This window comes from Choristoneura fumiferana, chromosome 6, assembly GCF_025370935.1.
Source record: "Choristoneura fumiferana chromosome 6, NRCan_CFum_1, whole genome shotgun sequence".
Lineage (NCBI taxonomy): Eukaryota > Metazoa > Arthropoda > Insecta > Lepidoptera > Tortricidae > Choristoneura > Choristoneura fumiferana.
The window spans coordinates 21,264,932-21,280,149 of NC_133477.1; the positions used below are offsets into that span (position 1 = coordinate 21,264,932).

The window sequence follows — 15,218 nt, forward strand, 5'->3', positions numbered from 1 at the left end:
AAATTACGGTCTACGCATTTATTACAATTAATTTAATTTAATCTTTGGTGTTGGAGCTGGGCCGTAGGCTACGGGACAGGGGTTGCGACCCCCGTTCGGGGTCGTACCTGGTTCAGCAAGTGGCGCTGGCCATACAGCGGGGAAATGCGGCTGGCATTATGGGCACCTTTGAGCCGGGTACGACGCGGAATGGTGGTTTTTAGGTTGTAGTTTCGGTCTTAGTTTATAGGTTTAGGTTAATTTTATTTTGTTTATTGTATACTGTAGTTTCTATTTAATAACAGGGAAATTCTATCTCTTTTAATATGCGTTTGCAGTTTGATTGTTTGAGTGTTTAAAAGTAGTATTTTATGAAGTGGCCTTTTTTAAGTTGGCCTCTTTTAATCTGGTATAAAGGGCCCCAATCACACATTAAAAAAAACGTTCATTTACTACATAAAAAAAAACTTTATTAGCAGCATTTACGGTCCATAATCAAGCCATTCGTTCAAAGAAAAAGTCTCAATCTCTTGCTCGCAACTGCAGCCAGTGTCCCCCTCTCATCTTCAAGTTAAAGCTGCCCGTAGACAGCTTGACAGGAATTGGTGTCCGCTTGGAAGGTTCCAGCTTCATATGCAGAAGAAGCCGATATATCATCACCTTTACCTCGCACAACGCGAACCGAGAACCTGGAAAAGTTAAAGTAGTTTGTAAAAGCTTCTCTTGCTTTTGTTCTACCATGACGATCGACCTGCCTGCTTGTAAAAGCAAATGTAAATATGTAGGTATATTGACGATGGAGTAATTAAAAACAGAATGAGGTTGATTTAATAATGAAGACAGAAAAACGAAAAAATAATTTTGAATGCGACAATATATGAAAATACTTGAGAAAATGGACAGGTTAGATAAAGAGCATTACGACAGACTCTGATCTTACAAAGTGGGCCTGCGAATTATAAAAAGCAATAATCGAAGAGTGATGATGATACCAAAAATACTAAAGGCGCAGTGCTGGTAATTGTATAATTCAAAAAGCAGGAACTCAAGTTATAGTGAATGAAGTTTCCATGCTGCAGCATAAGTATTTTCATCAGTGGAAATCTTCTAGCTAGTGATAACATGCAGGTGGTAGGACCTTGTGCAAGGTCCGCCCGGATTGCTACAACCATCTTGCTCGCTAATCCTGCCGTGAAGCAGCAGTGCTTGCACTATTGTGTTTTGCGTGGAGAGTGAGACAGCCGGTGAAATTACTGGCACTTGAGGTATCCCATCTTAGGTTTCTAGGTTGGCAACGCATCTGGAATATCCCTGGTGTTGCAGATGTTTATGGGTGGTGGTGATCTCTTACCATCAGGAGACCCATTTGCACGTTTGCCATCCAGTCGAATGGAAAAAAAATAACACTAAAGATTTTTGTGATGAAAAGAAGCTAAAATTTATCTTTTTATTACCAATGCAGTTCCTAGGTCCAACTCCGAAAGGCATGTAGGTAAAAGGTTGAATGTTGTGTTTGTTCTCGTCGGAGAACCGCTCAGGGTCAAACTTAAGAGGGTTTGGGTAGTACCTCGGGTCGCGGTGAATCGAAAATATAGGGATGTGTATACTATCGTTTACTTTCACCTGTAAAAGTAAAAACAAAGAGAATTAATTCCATGACTGACGTGCCTGACGATATATAAAAATTATTATCTCAATTGAGACGGTTTCGTCTTGCATTCTGCAAACAGTTGCTAATCTCCTAAGTTGTCTTCATTGTCTACATACCATACAACGCTGCTTGTAAACGAAAGGGCCACAAGTAAAAAAAAAACCAAAATCACTTTTAGTTAAAAAATGTGGGCACAATCAGCCTTACTTTCATATTTCACGAACATTCGTTAAAATCAGCCTATTGACGTCATAATTATTATACGCGTGAGCCCTTTTTGGGAAAAAAATTACAATTAAAAATAGACAACCGTAAACATACTCGTACATACTAAGTAAATAAAAAGCAAGAAAAGAAACATTGTGCCGAAAGAAGCAAAAAGGGCCATACTCAGCTTGTTGCTATGGCAAGCTGCAGCCCTGGTTTCCAGTATGACCCTGTAACTTATAACTAAACTTAAAAGACTAATGCCGCGCGGCACGAACGTCAGAAGGCGGCATTAATCAGATAAAATAAAAAATAAATAAAAAAACAAAAGTTTAAAAATGATTAATAACAAAAAACAACAACAGATAAACAATTGCAAATATAAGTTGTAATTGTAGAGCAACTAATCACTAACGTTTGTATGGCAACATTTGCGCGATCGAATCGTCATACTAATACGAAGGATCTATTTCTATTTATGGGTGAATACATAATAATAGTTTATTACAACTTTATATTATAACTTTATTGGAAGTCTCGATCGGGAGACCTTTGCTCAGATTTAAGGATTGCGCTAAGTGAGATATGGCCGCCTTCAAAATTGACCACCTTCACTGGGAAAAAGCTGGCGGAAAAACGCACAGATTGGCGCAGATGTGTATTGAAGGGTCGCAAGTATTGCGATGAAGCCTGATTCAAGGCACTTGCTAACAAGAGACAGAAACGACACCAAGGCGGTTCTGCACCAACATCCGTGCATCCGCAGACTTCTACTTGTCAGGTCTGTGGACGAACATGTCGCTCTCGCATCGGTCTAGTTAGCCACCAAAGACGTTGTGATAGGCAACACGCCAAAATTTGTCTGGAACAGACGCGAAGGCCTGATAATGATAATGATAGGAAGCTGTAGTTATTATATTACCTATGGTTTTGTGTGAATTTAGAAGCATTTATTTTTGTTTATTAGGTATGTCTTATTGTGCCCAAATACTATTTTTGCTATAAGCTTTGCAATAAGATTGCTTTTATCCGACAAGGTTGTGATGAAAATTTTGTTGAAAACATTTTTATTTCTTCTACTTGTTGCCTATTATTCAAAATATCAATTTACTTGTGAGTAATATTTTATATGGAAAGGGACTTATGTGCTGCTAGTCGTCGTTAGATATTAGTTACAATAAAGTTAAAATAAACAAGAAATAGGGAATTTAAACACGCATCGTATGATATATGACACAAAATCCTTGAAAGTAGGAGTGCCAAGAAACAATTAAAAACTGAAATGAAAATTTTCAATGTGCTCTCCTGGAAAAAACGTAATTTTGATTTGTGGCCCTTTTGTTTAAAAGCAGCGACATGATCCACTGCTGGGCACAGGCCGCACCTCTGATCCTCTGAATAAGATGCTCTGGGCTATATTTCAGACCCAGTTCTAGAGCAGACTGAACTTTACACACATCATAAAATTGTAAAGCGGTGTTTGGGAATTGCCTCAAGACGTTATCGCCATAAAGCTAAAAATGTTCAAGGTAAATTAAAAAAAAAGATACAAGCCTGGGCTGGAGCTCATGGCCATCTGCTTGAGAAGCCTGGTTTTCATGGGTTTTCTGAATGATTTTGTCAAAGTTGACCTTTCAACCTTTAAACGTGGCACAGTCACAAAACCATGACAATCACAGTAAAATTTATGTCAATCCAGGCGAGTTTAAAATGAACTAAAGATTTGACTTACAATATAGTCTGCAGGAGCTGTCTCATAAGGTTTGCCCAAGTTATACTCCTTGACACACAGCCTGTCTGCAGCTATTGCAGGAGGCCACAGCCGCAACACCTCTGAAAGACAATAAATATAAACATGAAAAATACTATAGATATAGCATAGAAATTCTTAATTTAATTAAAATAATATAAACTCTACAGGACATCACAAATTTATGTCCAGAATAACATTAGGTACTTATATTATTAGAAGGCGTATTTTTTCCCATAGGCGAAATAGGGGGATAGGGGATAAGGGGATTTTTGTTCATTTTTTCATATGTTAGAAAGAAATGATTTTGTTCTGTGTCCTACCTGAGACAACCATGTCCAAATAAGTCATGGTCTGTACGGAGTTGTAGTCGAATTTGCCACCATTCGCCTTGTCATGATCCTTGATCTCCCGAGCAAGCCTCTCCTGTATTTCAGGATTGACAGCCAGCTCGTACATGAGGAACGTCATGGCAGTAGATACAGTTTCAAAGCCAGCGAAAACGAAGAAAGCAGCTTGCGCGGTCAAATCATTATCTGACCAGACTGAGAAACAAATTAATAGTGTACGTTTTAAAGAGTTGATAGAGAATGTTTATCTGAGTATTGGCTTTGATGGTCCCATTTTACTCTTGATTCCTATACAATCCGTAGTTCAAACTGTGTGATTTGTGAGATCTAGTAAGTTAATTCAGACAAAGTAGAATGTTTATTATTAATTTAAGAACTTTGTACTTGGCTTTGCAGCACTGAAGTGTCTAAACATCATAGAGAATTTCAAATAACTCAGTGAATTAAATCGACCGAGTTTATATGTTCTGGTTTTGCTGAACGATACAATTTTATTATACCTTATTCAAATTAAAATCATTTATAAAGTGAGAAGGACGTAATGAGCTCTTTTACAGGTAATTTTTTTAAACTCTCAGCGCTTTCGGAAAAGTCATCATTGCCGAGAAGAATCCGCAAAAACTTGCATAATTTTGTAATTTTTTTTTTCAAAATAAATAATTACAAATAAAATACTTAAAAAACTACTGTATAAAATTAAAGAAAATGTTACATGAAAAAACAATGATAATACAGGAATGTATGGGGTCCCTCAGTTAAAAAACTAAAAACTAAACATACTTAGGCTGCTATTTACTCTAAAACTACTAATAATTCTCAAGCAAACTTAGCCGTTATAGTTTTCCTTGAAAGTTTAATACCATTCTGAATTTTTTCAATTTTTTCCACCCACCGAATTAGTTTTAGAGAGGGGGGACGCTCGATTTTAATGAAAATTTGCACTTTAAAGTTGAAAATTTTGCAAACAAATTACTGAATCGAAAAATCATTTTAGCAACCCCAAAAAAGTTTTAAAAACCTATCCAACGATATTCCACTCTATAGGGTGGATGAGAAAAAATAAATCACCCCCACTTTACGTCTATGGGTGGGATTTTTTTGAATTTTTTATTACCATTTTATCGGCATAGTATACATATATATCCGTGAAAAATTATAGCTTTTTAGCATTGATAGTCCCTGAGCAAAGCCGCGGACGGACAGACAGACAGACATGGCGAAATTATAACGGTTCCGTTTTTGCCATTTTGGCTCCGGAACCCTACAAAAAGGAAAAAAAAAATTAGAGATGTATAGTCTCCCAATGTCATGAATATATTTAATATGATTCTGAAATATATATTTCAGGTCAAGTAACCATTAAGCTTTTGGATTCCGAAGGCAACCTTTGCCGCCTCCAAAGTTAGCTCACACGCACTCATGTCATGCTCTGAAAGCAGAGCGGTACCGAGGGCATTACATGTATCGCTTCCGTTCTTATAAAGCCCTATAAGATTGTCCTGGGAACGTCGACGTCGCAGGCCTGTGACTAGAAACTAACTAAAAATATACAAATCTTAACAAGCCTTAAATATAGCAAGGGGATGTATAAAGTCCCTGAGTTAAAAAATCCCTATTCCAAATAATTTAGAGATGTATATAGTCTCTAAATGTCAAAGTAAACTAATTATACAATCTTTAGAGGTGTAAAAAGCCTCCTAGGTCAAAGTTCATAATAGTAATAAAATAAAGAGTTGGAGATGTAAATGGTCCCCAAATGTCAAACAAATAAATAATTTTAAATATATGTATGCTTTCTTCAGGAGTGCACTCTTTATTCTAGTCTTTAAAAGAGTTGTGTGGCAAGTTCAATTCTTCGGCGGGTACTTTATTGTAAAATCTCACACAGTTTCCCACAATTTGCTTACTTTCCGTAGACGGAATTTAGGGACGACAAGCTTGTGTTTATTTCGAGTGTTGATATCATGTATGTTGATAGTTTGTCGACATTTCAAGGGGCACCCACGTCGGACATTGTCTTAAATATATACAATATCATTCATGTATGTACTAAGTAGCTACTTAGTTTGATCATTAATATCGTTCATTACTTTTATTTCCTCAAAGTTAATCTTTATTTCACAACATTCAAACATAAGTTATACAGGTCCAATTTATTATGAACACCACTCCATCCAACTTGAAGGAACGTTAAATAAGAGTTATTCTTCATTTTACTACTGTGTTTCATTGTAGTTCTATATCAAAAGCCTATTACCTCTTTTAACGTTCCTCTTTCCAACAGTAGATTCTTTCGCAGTCGCGAAGCCAGCGTCTGCGTCATTGGCAGAATTTTCATCGTGGGTCAGCTGACCTACAAACAACATAACATGTTATATATTTAATTAGTCCTTAGTTTGCAATCATGTTAATAGGGAGCTCCTGCAAGATACTTTATTCAGGTTGAGGTCTGAAACATTTATCAACCTAATTAAAAGTTTTTGAAGAATTCGATTACAGATGTTTAATCATATATTATGATCATACAAATAATTATCTACACCACATTTCTATCGAAAATAGAAACTGAGACACGGATGCACAGAAAAACCAGAAAAAGAGACCAGCGCTGGGAATCGAACCCAGGTCCTCAGCATTCCGTGCTGCGTGCCATACCCCTACACCTCCACTGGACAGGAGTACAGGCACGAATTTCTGCTATGCACATATATCTCAGGTTGCTTTTTTTCTACTACGCTACTTAAGCAGCATCTCTAGCGACATCTAAGTTTCGCTCTCATCGAGAGACGTAACGCCCTTTCGGAACTAACCCCTGTCCAGTGGAGGTGTAGGAGTATCGTGCATGAGACCAGCACTGGTCTCTTTTTCTGTTTTTTCTGTGCATCTATGTTTCAGTTTGTATTTTCGATCTGACAAGAGAAGTCTGCGGATCTCCACAACGACCAAGATGGTTGTCGTCCAGGATTCCATCATAAGCAACCTTTTGTACGGAGCTGAAACCTGAACAACGTACGCAAAACAAGAGAGTCGGTTAAACTCCTTCTTCTACATGCGCTATCTGCGTAGGATCTTGGGTATTTGCCCATCCAGTAATACGTATAACCACCCAGTTCCTTACAGAGCTCACCGCTGTCCGCTAGGTGTGTCTCGCTGAATGCGGCTGTGTCGATATTATAACAGGACAGTATAAGTATAGTATAAGTGCAGTCTATCTTTCAGGACACAGTTTGTACTCATTGTTCAATAATTTTCTCACGTTCCAGGCAGCTATATGTATTAAGATATTCATTTGTATAACGTTTACTTCGACCGCTTTTATTGGTGACTAGGCGACTGAGACCAGCCGCCTAGCTTTGCTGAGACAAGCTTTGTTTAGGCCACCCTTTTCTAGGCCCTTCTCCGGATTGGAAAAAGCAGTGGGATCCTTTAATAGGGCTGCTTTGTCAACAGGTGAGCTGCCAAACTAGACATTTTGTCTCAGTCAGGGCCCATAGCGACCATCACTACTCGTCTGCCATACGTGCAGAGTTCCAGCTAGACACCAAGCCCACCAGCTCAATCCCCACCACCAGTCTCCAGCGCCGGAGGACTTCCAACTCAAGATGTGGGTGTTATCAGCGCGGGAAAAATATTAAAGTGGACAAGTAGTTGCGCAGCTACAGGTCCACCTCTCGACCTTAGCTTAGCTCCCCGGTGCAGGTGGACCGGGTGACCGATACGACCGGCAGGAAATAGTGGTTGCAGGAGATTGACCACACGACACTAAAAGGACCCTGTCGTGCGCTTTTTAAGGCATTTCCCCTAGTGCCCTTGTCCTCAGGGACTTTCGGGTTGGATGGCGGATCGACCATAGACTGATTGAACCGGTAGCTATACCACCAGAAGGCGGTGGGGTCGTTTCGTCACTTCCCTACGCCTTAAAAAAAGTACTAACGGTGCAATAGCAATAATATTTGTGATATTAAAATTATAACTAAGAATTAAGTGACAAAAGGGGCCAAATAAATGATTTGATTGATTGATTGTTTGGCCCATTATTTTTAATATTATAATTGTTAATCACGAGCACGACTTGTACACTTAAAAAACCTAAAGAGCACATAACTATAACCTTAGAATAAAAGAATAAGCGCATTCCCAAATCCTTCATGTGCAATAATTCACATACATCATTATTTTGGACGGCTCTAAATCAGTTATGTGCACTTTTTGGTTTACAAAAATTCTAGCTCCTTGAATAACGAATATTTGTGGCAAAGTTTATATTTTTAATATATCTGGAATAAAGGTCTAAAATGTGGCATTAATAATTTTGCAGTGTTTCAGTTTGCTTATTCAATAAAACGTTTTTTGTTGTTTCCCAAAACCCTCCTAATATCACATAATATGGAACTTGTCAGGCGCAGCGACGTTATGAAGTATTAATGTAGTTGATTAAATGGGCTGTAGTTCGTGTATAATGGCCCCAAAAGCCGAATAGCAAACACAATAAAAAAAGTATTGGCGGGAAAATTACAAATGTCATTGTCTTTTTTTTTTTGATTGACTGGACTTGGGCTTTAGCTACTTTGCAAGTAAGTTCCATTGTCATATCAAAAGTTTCGTTTAGAACTATCTTTTTTCCTTCTCCGACTGCCAATGCTGTCCCGTAAAATACAGGATGCAAACTTCTGTGTGTGAACACAGGTATGATTATACTATACGTCCTGATATACCATACTGGACGTCTGTGGGAAAGGGCTCATAAATAGCAAGAAGAAAAAGATAGATAATTATATCGATTATCAGACAGAGGTGTGTGGATTTTTCGTGATAATCATTACTTTTATTAATGACTAACATGCTTATTTTAAACTAAGGCCAAGTTCAATTATCATCATGCAAACTAAGTTGAAGCTAAAAATATTCTACAGAAATTCTGAACTTAATAAAAAATAACTGTATTATGACACGATATATTATACAATTCGTAACAAATACGAAATTAAAAAAAAAAACTACTATGCGTATCGTTATATTTTTTTGATACAACTAATGAATTTATGGGGAGCTTAGTTATATTTAGTTAGATTAAGATGATACCTTTCTTTGCCTCCATTAGTAAGTGGATCATGTCGGGTCGGAAAATGTTATGCGCCTTACGCTCGTTCATGGTGTTTAAAACTATTTGCTTAAAGAATTCTCTTACGTCTTCCGGGAAAATAGCCATCTTGAACATCTAACAATAAAAAAAATATACCATTAAAGTATCAGAACTTATGCTTCCATTTTGATAACATCACTACATCGCTATATTTACTAAGGTCAGCTTTATAATACATATTAGGGCGAAATGCAGTTTTTGATTTTTAAGTATAATCAGCGTAGCCCTGTGTAGATATTGTGACCAACATCACACCTATGCACAAAACGAAGTAAAAGTAATTTTAGAGTGTGCATTTGTTTTATATTTAGTGTGAGTACCTACTAACTAGACTCAGGAAGTGCTAGCCGGACGACCTAGACCATGTTTTTTACCGTTTGGTCGAACACCATGAATGGAGAATCCGGGGAATACTTTTGCCCCGCAATGTGGTACTTTTCACAAGGCCTTCAGTGATCGAGACTTAGAAAAAAAATAGAGTAAAAAGCTCAAACCTTCATTAGACGAGGCACAGAACCATATCCCCAAACGGTAAGAAGTGCCTTAAAACCTAATGTAGACTTATTGCCCATCCTGTAGAAGTGATTGTCACGGTCGGATAGCGAGTCAACCCTCAGCCCAAAAGCGCATGTTGCTATAATATCATTAGCGTAGCGAGTTGCAATGTCTTTTGCATCAATCTCCATGGATGTTTCTGGAAAAGATCAGATCAGTGTTTTAACTCATTATTAAACCATGTCGAAAATACAAACTGAAATATAGATGCACAGAAAAACCAGAAAAATAAGACCAGCGCTGGGAATCGAACCCAGGTCCTCGGCATTCCGTGCCGCGTGCTATACCACTACACCACCTCTGGACAACGGTACATACACGAATTTCTCCTATGCACCACATATCTCAGCCTGTTTGTTTCTTATTTAGTCACTTAAGCAGCGACACTAGCGACATCTATGCTGTAGCCCTCATCGAGAAACTTTCAGCACTCCATTGGAACTAACCGCTCAGTAATCAAAATTAGATTGATTTTTGGAATTTTTTTGTATCTTTTACGATTCCGATTTTTACGATTTTTTCGATTCCCAGCGCTGGTCTTATTTTTCTGGTTTTTCTGTGCATCTATATTTTAGTTTGTATTTTCGATATGGGTTTTACGGGATGACCGTAAAAGTAACAAAAATTTGGAGTTGAAATAAAAAATACAATAAGATTCCAAAAACCAATCTTCATATTAATCCGTCGTTCGTTATCCTCATCATAGTGAGCATAATCATTTCGGGAAACGTCGGGGTTAATATAAGTCCCGTTTGTGGTATTTTGACTATCATCATTGCATTCGAAATTATCATCATTAAGACGACGATCATCAACTTCATCACCTACCATTATACTTTGGGTTTCAACCGAAGACGATTTTATTACAGTGCACTTCGTGAGATGGACGTGCTATCTTGCTCACACATTTAGAGCTATTCTTAATACAAAAAAAAAGCTTCATTTCCAGTTCCGCTCCCCACTACTGCGCGTTGGCAACTGCGCCCGCGTCGTCTAGCCTCATTACGTGTTTTTGTGTTATCGGAATCACACTTTAATTTCGGAACGAAAAATTCGGTGCCCCATAAATGGCATAGTTTATGTCAAGAATTATTGGCTATGATAGTATTAGTACTAATAATGTCTCGGTCTCGGTACTCCACACAAATAGCGTCAAGGATAATAAATGCATATTATATTATTGCTCCACTTAAACAGTGTCGAGGCTCTGTTATATGCTGCTAGTATTTTTTTTTCATGGCAGATGGTTAAAGTTGAAATTCATGTTTTTGAGACAACTTAAATCAAGATTAATGAAGTTTTTTTCAGCATTTTACGGTAGTTACTGACAAAATAACACACTGCACTTCTGAAGTAACTATTCACGATTCGATACACATAAAAAACTGTTATTAAAAGCTTTCCAAGTCGATGCTAGTACTAAAAATGTCAAGACAAAGGGGAGTATCCCCAAAAATCTTTATTTCGGTAATAACTCGAAAACCGTGCAACTTTTACTGGAGTCATGTTACGTTGGTTAGGTTCCTCTTGAGCTGGCCTAACTCTGGTGTCACTGTGACGTGGTACTTCTGGGACACCCTGTATATATTGTCCGCGTATTGAGTCTCAACATTTACTGGATAAGACTTAAGACTCACATTCTTTAAACGTGAGTGGGTACAAGTCAACGGCCAAGTCACACAACATTAACTTTAATAATAAAGAAATCGCAGTAAGGAACCTTAGACTTGGCACGACTTTGTCTCGATTTCATTACTTTTTAGAGATAAACAAGCAGCTCCATCGAGACTTGGCTAGTTTTTTACAGAATGTTTTTGGTGGGATTCTAACTTACTGTACCAGTTAGGAGGTGCGACAAAAGAAAAAAGAAGAGGTAAATTAGGCAAAGGAATCTTGCTTTTACAAGATAACGCACCCATGCATAGCGCCCGCAGAACTATTATTTTTACGTCCTAAGTCGTCCCTGTTGGAGGGAGGGTCGTTAGCGAAGACCACTGTCCAGTTCTCAGCAGGCTCAGTTAGAATTATGAACTTCAGAAAAATCAAATGTATCCACAAAATGGGTTTCTTCATCGCAAAGCTCATGGTAAAATTCAAATATATATTTAAAATTACCACAATTAAACATGTTTGATCTTGATTAAGATACTCACTTCCTGATTCCCGAAGTTTTGTTTTCAGTGAGCTAATCATCTGGTCTCCTACTTCCGCCATTAAAGGCAGCATGTGCTTCATCTTGGAGCTCGTAAAAGCCGGACTCAATGTGGATCGCATGTCCTTCCATTCTTGTCCTGAAATTAAATTAATCATGTTTTAAAATTTGTGCAATTTTGAAATGGCTGATATTGTTAGTGCTAAGTACCAGTGTGAAAAAGTGTATAATACAAAATGATCAAGAATAAACGCGAGTAGTTTAGAAAACTAAATTGGCTAAGCAACCGCGATAGTCTACGCTTTGTTCATGATGACGAAGTCTAACATAGCCTAACTTCAAAAATCGAAGTAATTTAAGCAACTAGGTATAATTTTCGTGTGTCCGTGTTGTGCTCGGTTTTAGAATAAGAGGGACTTTATTGCCAAGTACGAACTCCAGACTCCAGCTCTGCAGCGTCCAACCACACACCACAATTTTTCTAGATCTACCACCTACCGTAGACATAAATCATTACGGTGGCACATTACCGTAATTTTGTCCGTGTCCATATTTTTTATAATAGCAGCACTTGATTTAGTAAAATATTACAATTTTAATACGGCAACACTGCAATGATGGGCGTGCAGTAAAAGTAAAACTCGCGATTGTTGACCCGGAATGCACGACAAAAATTGCTCATTATCATCATCATCATCATGTCAGCCGAAAGACGTCCACTGCTGGACATAGGCCTCCCCCAAGGCTCTCCACTCAGACCGGTCTTGCGCTTTCCGCATCCACCGCGATCCCGCGATCTAAACCAAGTCGTCGCTCCATCTTGTCTCAAAAATTGCTGGATCTGACAATTCAAACCTTCAAGTTCGGTGTCGTTCATTCCAGGTTGTCAAATACGGGGTCGTATACCAACCGCACCCGGGAATAGGTGTTTTTTTTTGTCTACCGTAACATTTTACCATCTACCATAATTTTAGACCAGCAACACCGTAATTTTGATAGAGACAGTTGGAGCAGTGTGTGGAAGGCAGGGGCAGGGTACAGTCATACTATTTAAAACCCCAGGATAGTCGACATGAAAATTCACAACCGCTCCTCAGCTGAAGACCACGATCATCTTTGAAATTCTAGGCGACAAAAAGTCTAGCCTCTCAAGTCATGCTAAGTATATTTTCTTTTCTTACGGTTTAAGTTGTGGTTGTAGAAATCCAGAAGATGACTCAATTTAATAACGATTATTAATTATATCAACACCTCTTAATGAAAACAAGTTCCTTCCGAAAAGTGGATCCGATTCTTCACTGACAAAAACTTGGTGATCCAGAAAGTGTTCAAAATCTTTGATGGTGATCTTCTTTATAAGTTCCGGGGTTTTAACGAAGATTATTGGTTTCAATAATAAATATTGGCCGACGAACCTGTTGATATAATAATGAATGAAGTGAAAATTTGCTTTTGAAATTAATAAAATTGATTGGACGTAGCAAATATTATACTTAGATATTAATATTAATTGTGTTAGGCTTAGTTCCTGTAAAACAGTTGTAAGTGTGGAAATACAATACAATACAATACAATAAAAAGACTCTTTATTGTACACCAGACATACAGAAAACAGATACACAGAGAAAAAAAACACCCTTTCAGAACTGGTTAATATACCATTGTGTGGTTCTTAAGATTCACTTTTTCTCAAAAAAATTCGTATCATGTGAACGGGCCCGGCATCAGACGATTGCGCGTGAATGTAAGTGAATTTTTCACCCCCGACGCAAAAAGAGGGTTCTTAGACATATTTTATCAAAATCGGTTCAGCCCTTTCAAGATCATCAGCTCTTTTTTGTTCGCTGCGGTAGGAATCAACTACTTAGGTACCACTTACTTACGTACTTACGGTATGGTACTTACGGTAGGTATTAACTTCACTTTCAAACATATGTGGGACCTAAAATTTGAAACACCCATGTATGCTATATAACTATGCAAGATTATGGAATTCTCGACCTGATGCTGCAGCCGGGATATCCAGTACACCAGTATACTCTTAAATAATAGCAGATATGTCGTGTTTCATTCATCAGTATTTCATTCTACATAATGCAATGGTGGCAACACGATGAGCTGATGCTGCAGCCAGGATATCAAACACACTAGTACACTCTTAAAAAATAATATCACAAAGTTTAAAAAAGCATGAAATAAAGAACTGAAATTGAAAATTTAAAAAACCCCCGACACAAAAAAAACGCCGACAAAAACGCCAGCAAAAATAAAAAAAACGCCCACAAAACTGTCAAAAAAACGTCACCAAAAAAGACAACTAAAAAGTAAAAAATAATTATGCACTACCTAGCTGTTGCCCGCGACTTCATCTGAGAAGAATTCGTTTATCCACACGGGGACTACTTATGCAGATTTCCCGCAAAATTAAGTAGCCTTTCTAAGTGAATTTAGCATAAAAGTTTTTTTTTATCTAAGCGTCGTCGGTGTCGGGGGACCGCTAAGGTTAACCGAAAACTAAAATGCATATGTTTTATTTTTTAAAGTATAATTATTTTTTAATTTTTAGTTGTCTTTTTTGGTGACGTGTTTTTACCAGCGATTTTTTTTATTTTTGCTGGCGTTTTAGTCGGGGTTTTTGTATAGCATTTCATTGTTATTTCTTGAAACCAGATTAAAGATATCAAAAGGAGAGAAAAAAAAGTTATCAAATGCTTATTTTTTGACAGTCTGTATAAATCTTAATTAAAAATTTACAACGATAAGCAATATAATAACTTAAACGTTGGTAACAAAATGAATAAAATAATAAACATGTTTATTGTTATTATTTTAAAATATAACTACTGTCGTAAAAAAATAATGTGAGTGCTATGAAGGGATACACTCTTTTGCTGCTGCTAAAAAAAAGTGTATCAACGACTTTTTTTTCATCTATAACGCTATACTGAGCAGGGTAAAGACAGGGTACAGTACAGACATAGTCGCAATAGGATAGAAATTTCAAAAGCTTACTTGTCTTCCAAAAATGTCGTGTACACGTCATTGGTGGCATCTATAACGTGTTGGATACCGAGCACTACCTTCCCCGCAGTGCCCAATAGTGGGATAGGTCTGAGGTGTCGGACCCCAGCCTTACTGAATCGGCCGTATAATTGCCTGGTATACAGCACAAGCACCGTTAGCAGAGCTCCAATCCAAACGTAGAACATCATGACCTAAAATTGTATGTTTTTTTAAGGGGAATAAGCTTGCTTTTGTCCACAATAGGGTAGTATCCGGGGTAAGAAAATAGTACATTGTATCTTAAGGGCGGTAAATAAGGAATTACGAACGAGAGTCTATTAGAAGCCCGAAGTCGAAAGACTGAGGGCTTTAATGAGTCGATGTTCGTAATTCTAGTACGCCCGTGCGACATACCATGTTTTCATCAC

At 37.7% G+C, this 15,218-nt stretch overlaps 1 protein-coding gene across 1 annotated transcript; it reads right to left on the reverse strand.

The window, feature by feature from the left end:
• Positions 1–437: 437 nt before the first annotated feature.
• On the reverse strand, positions 438–15,001 carry LOC141429303 (cytochrome P450 9e2-like). Its single transcript, XM_074089599.1, has 10 exons — positions 14,800–15,001; positions 13,039–13,202; positions 11,789–11,926; positions 9,575–9,774; positions 9,020–9,155; positions 6,195–6,290; positions 3,911–4,132; positions 3,570–3,670; positions 1,434–1,602; positions 438–668 (listed from the first exon to the last, which is right to left on the reverse strand). Exons 1-10 carry the CDS (start codon positions 14,997–14,999, stop codon positions 502–504), a joined length of 1,593 nt encoding a protein of 530 aa, XP_073945700.1. The 5' UTR covers positions 15,000–15,001; the 3' UTR covers positions 438–501.
• Positions 15,002–15,218: the final 217 nt, after the last annotated feature.

Coding starts and splice junctions, on each gene's coding strand:
- LOC141429303 (XM_074089599.1), bottom strand. CDS start 14,999: ATGATGTTCTACGTTTGGATTGGAGCTCTGCTAACGGTGCTTGTGCTG. Junction 9,775..11,788: donor AAAACTTCGGGAATCAGGAA/GTGAGTATCTTA, acceptor GATCTTTTCCAG/AAACATCCATGGAGATTGAT. Junction 3,671..3,910: donor TTTGGACATGGTTGTCTCAG/GTAGGACACAGA, acceptor ATTGTCTTTCAG/AGGTGTTGCGGCTGTGGCCT.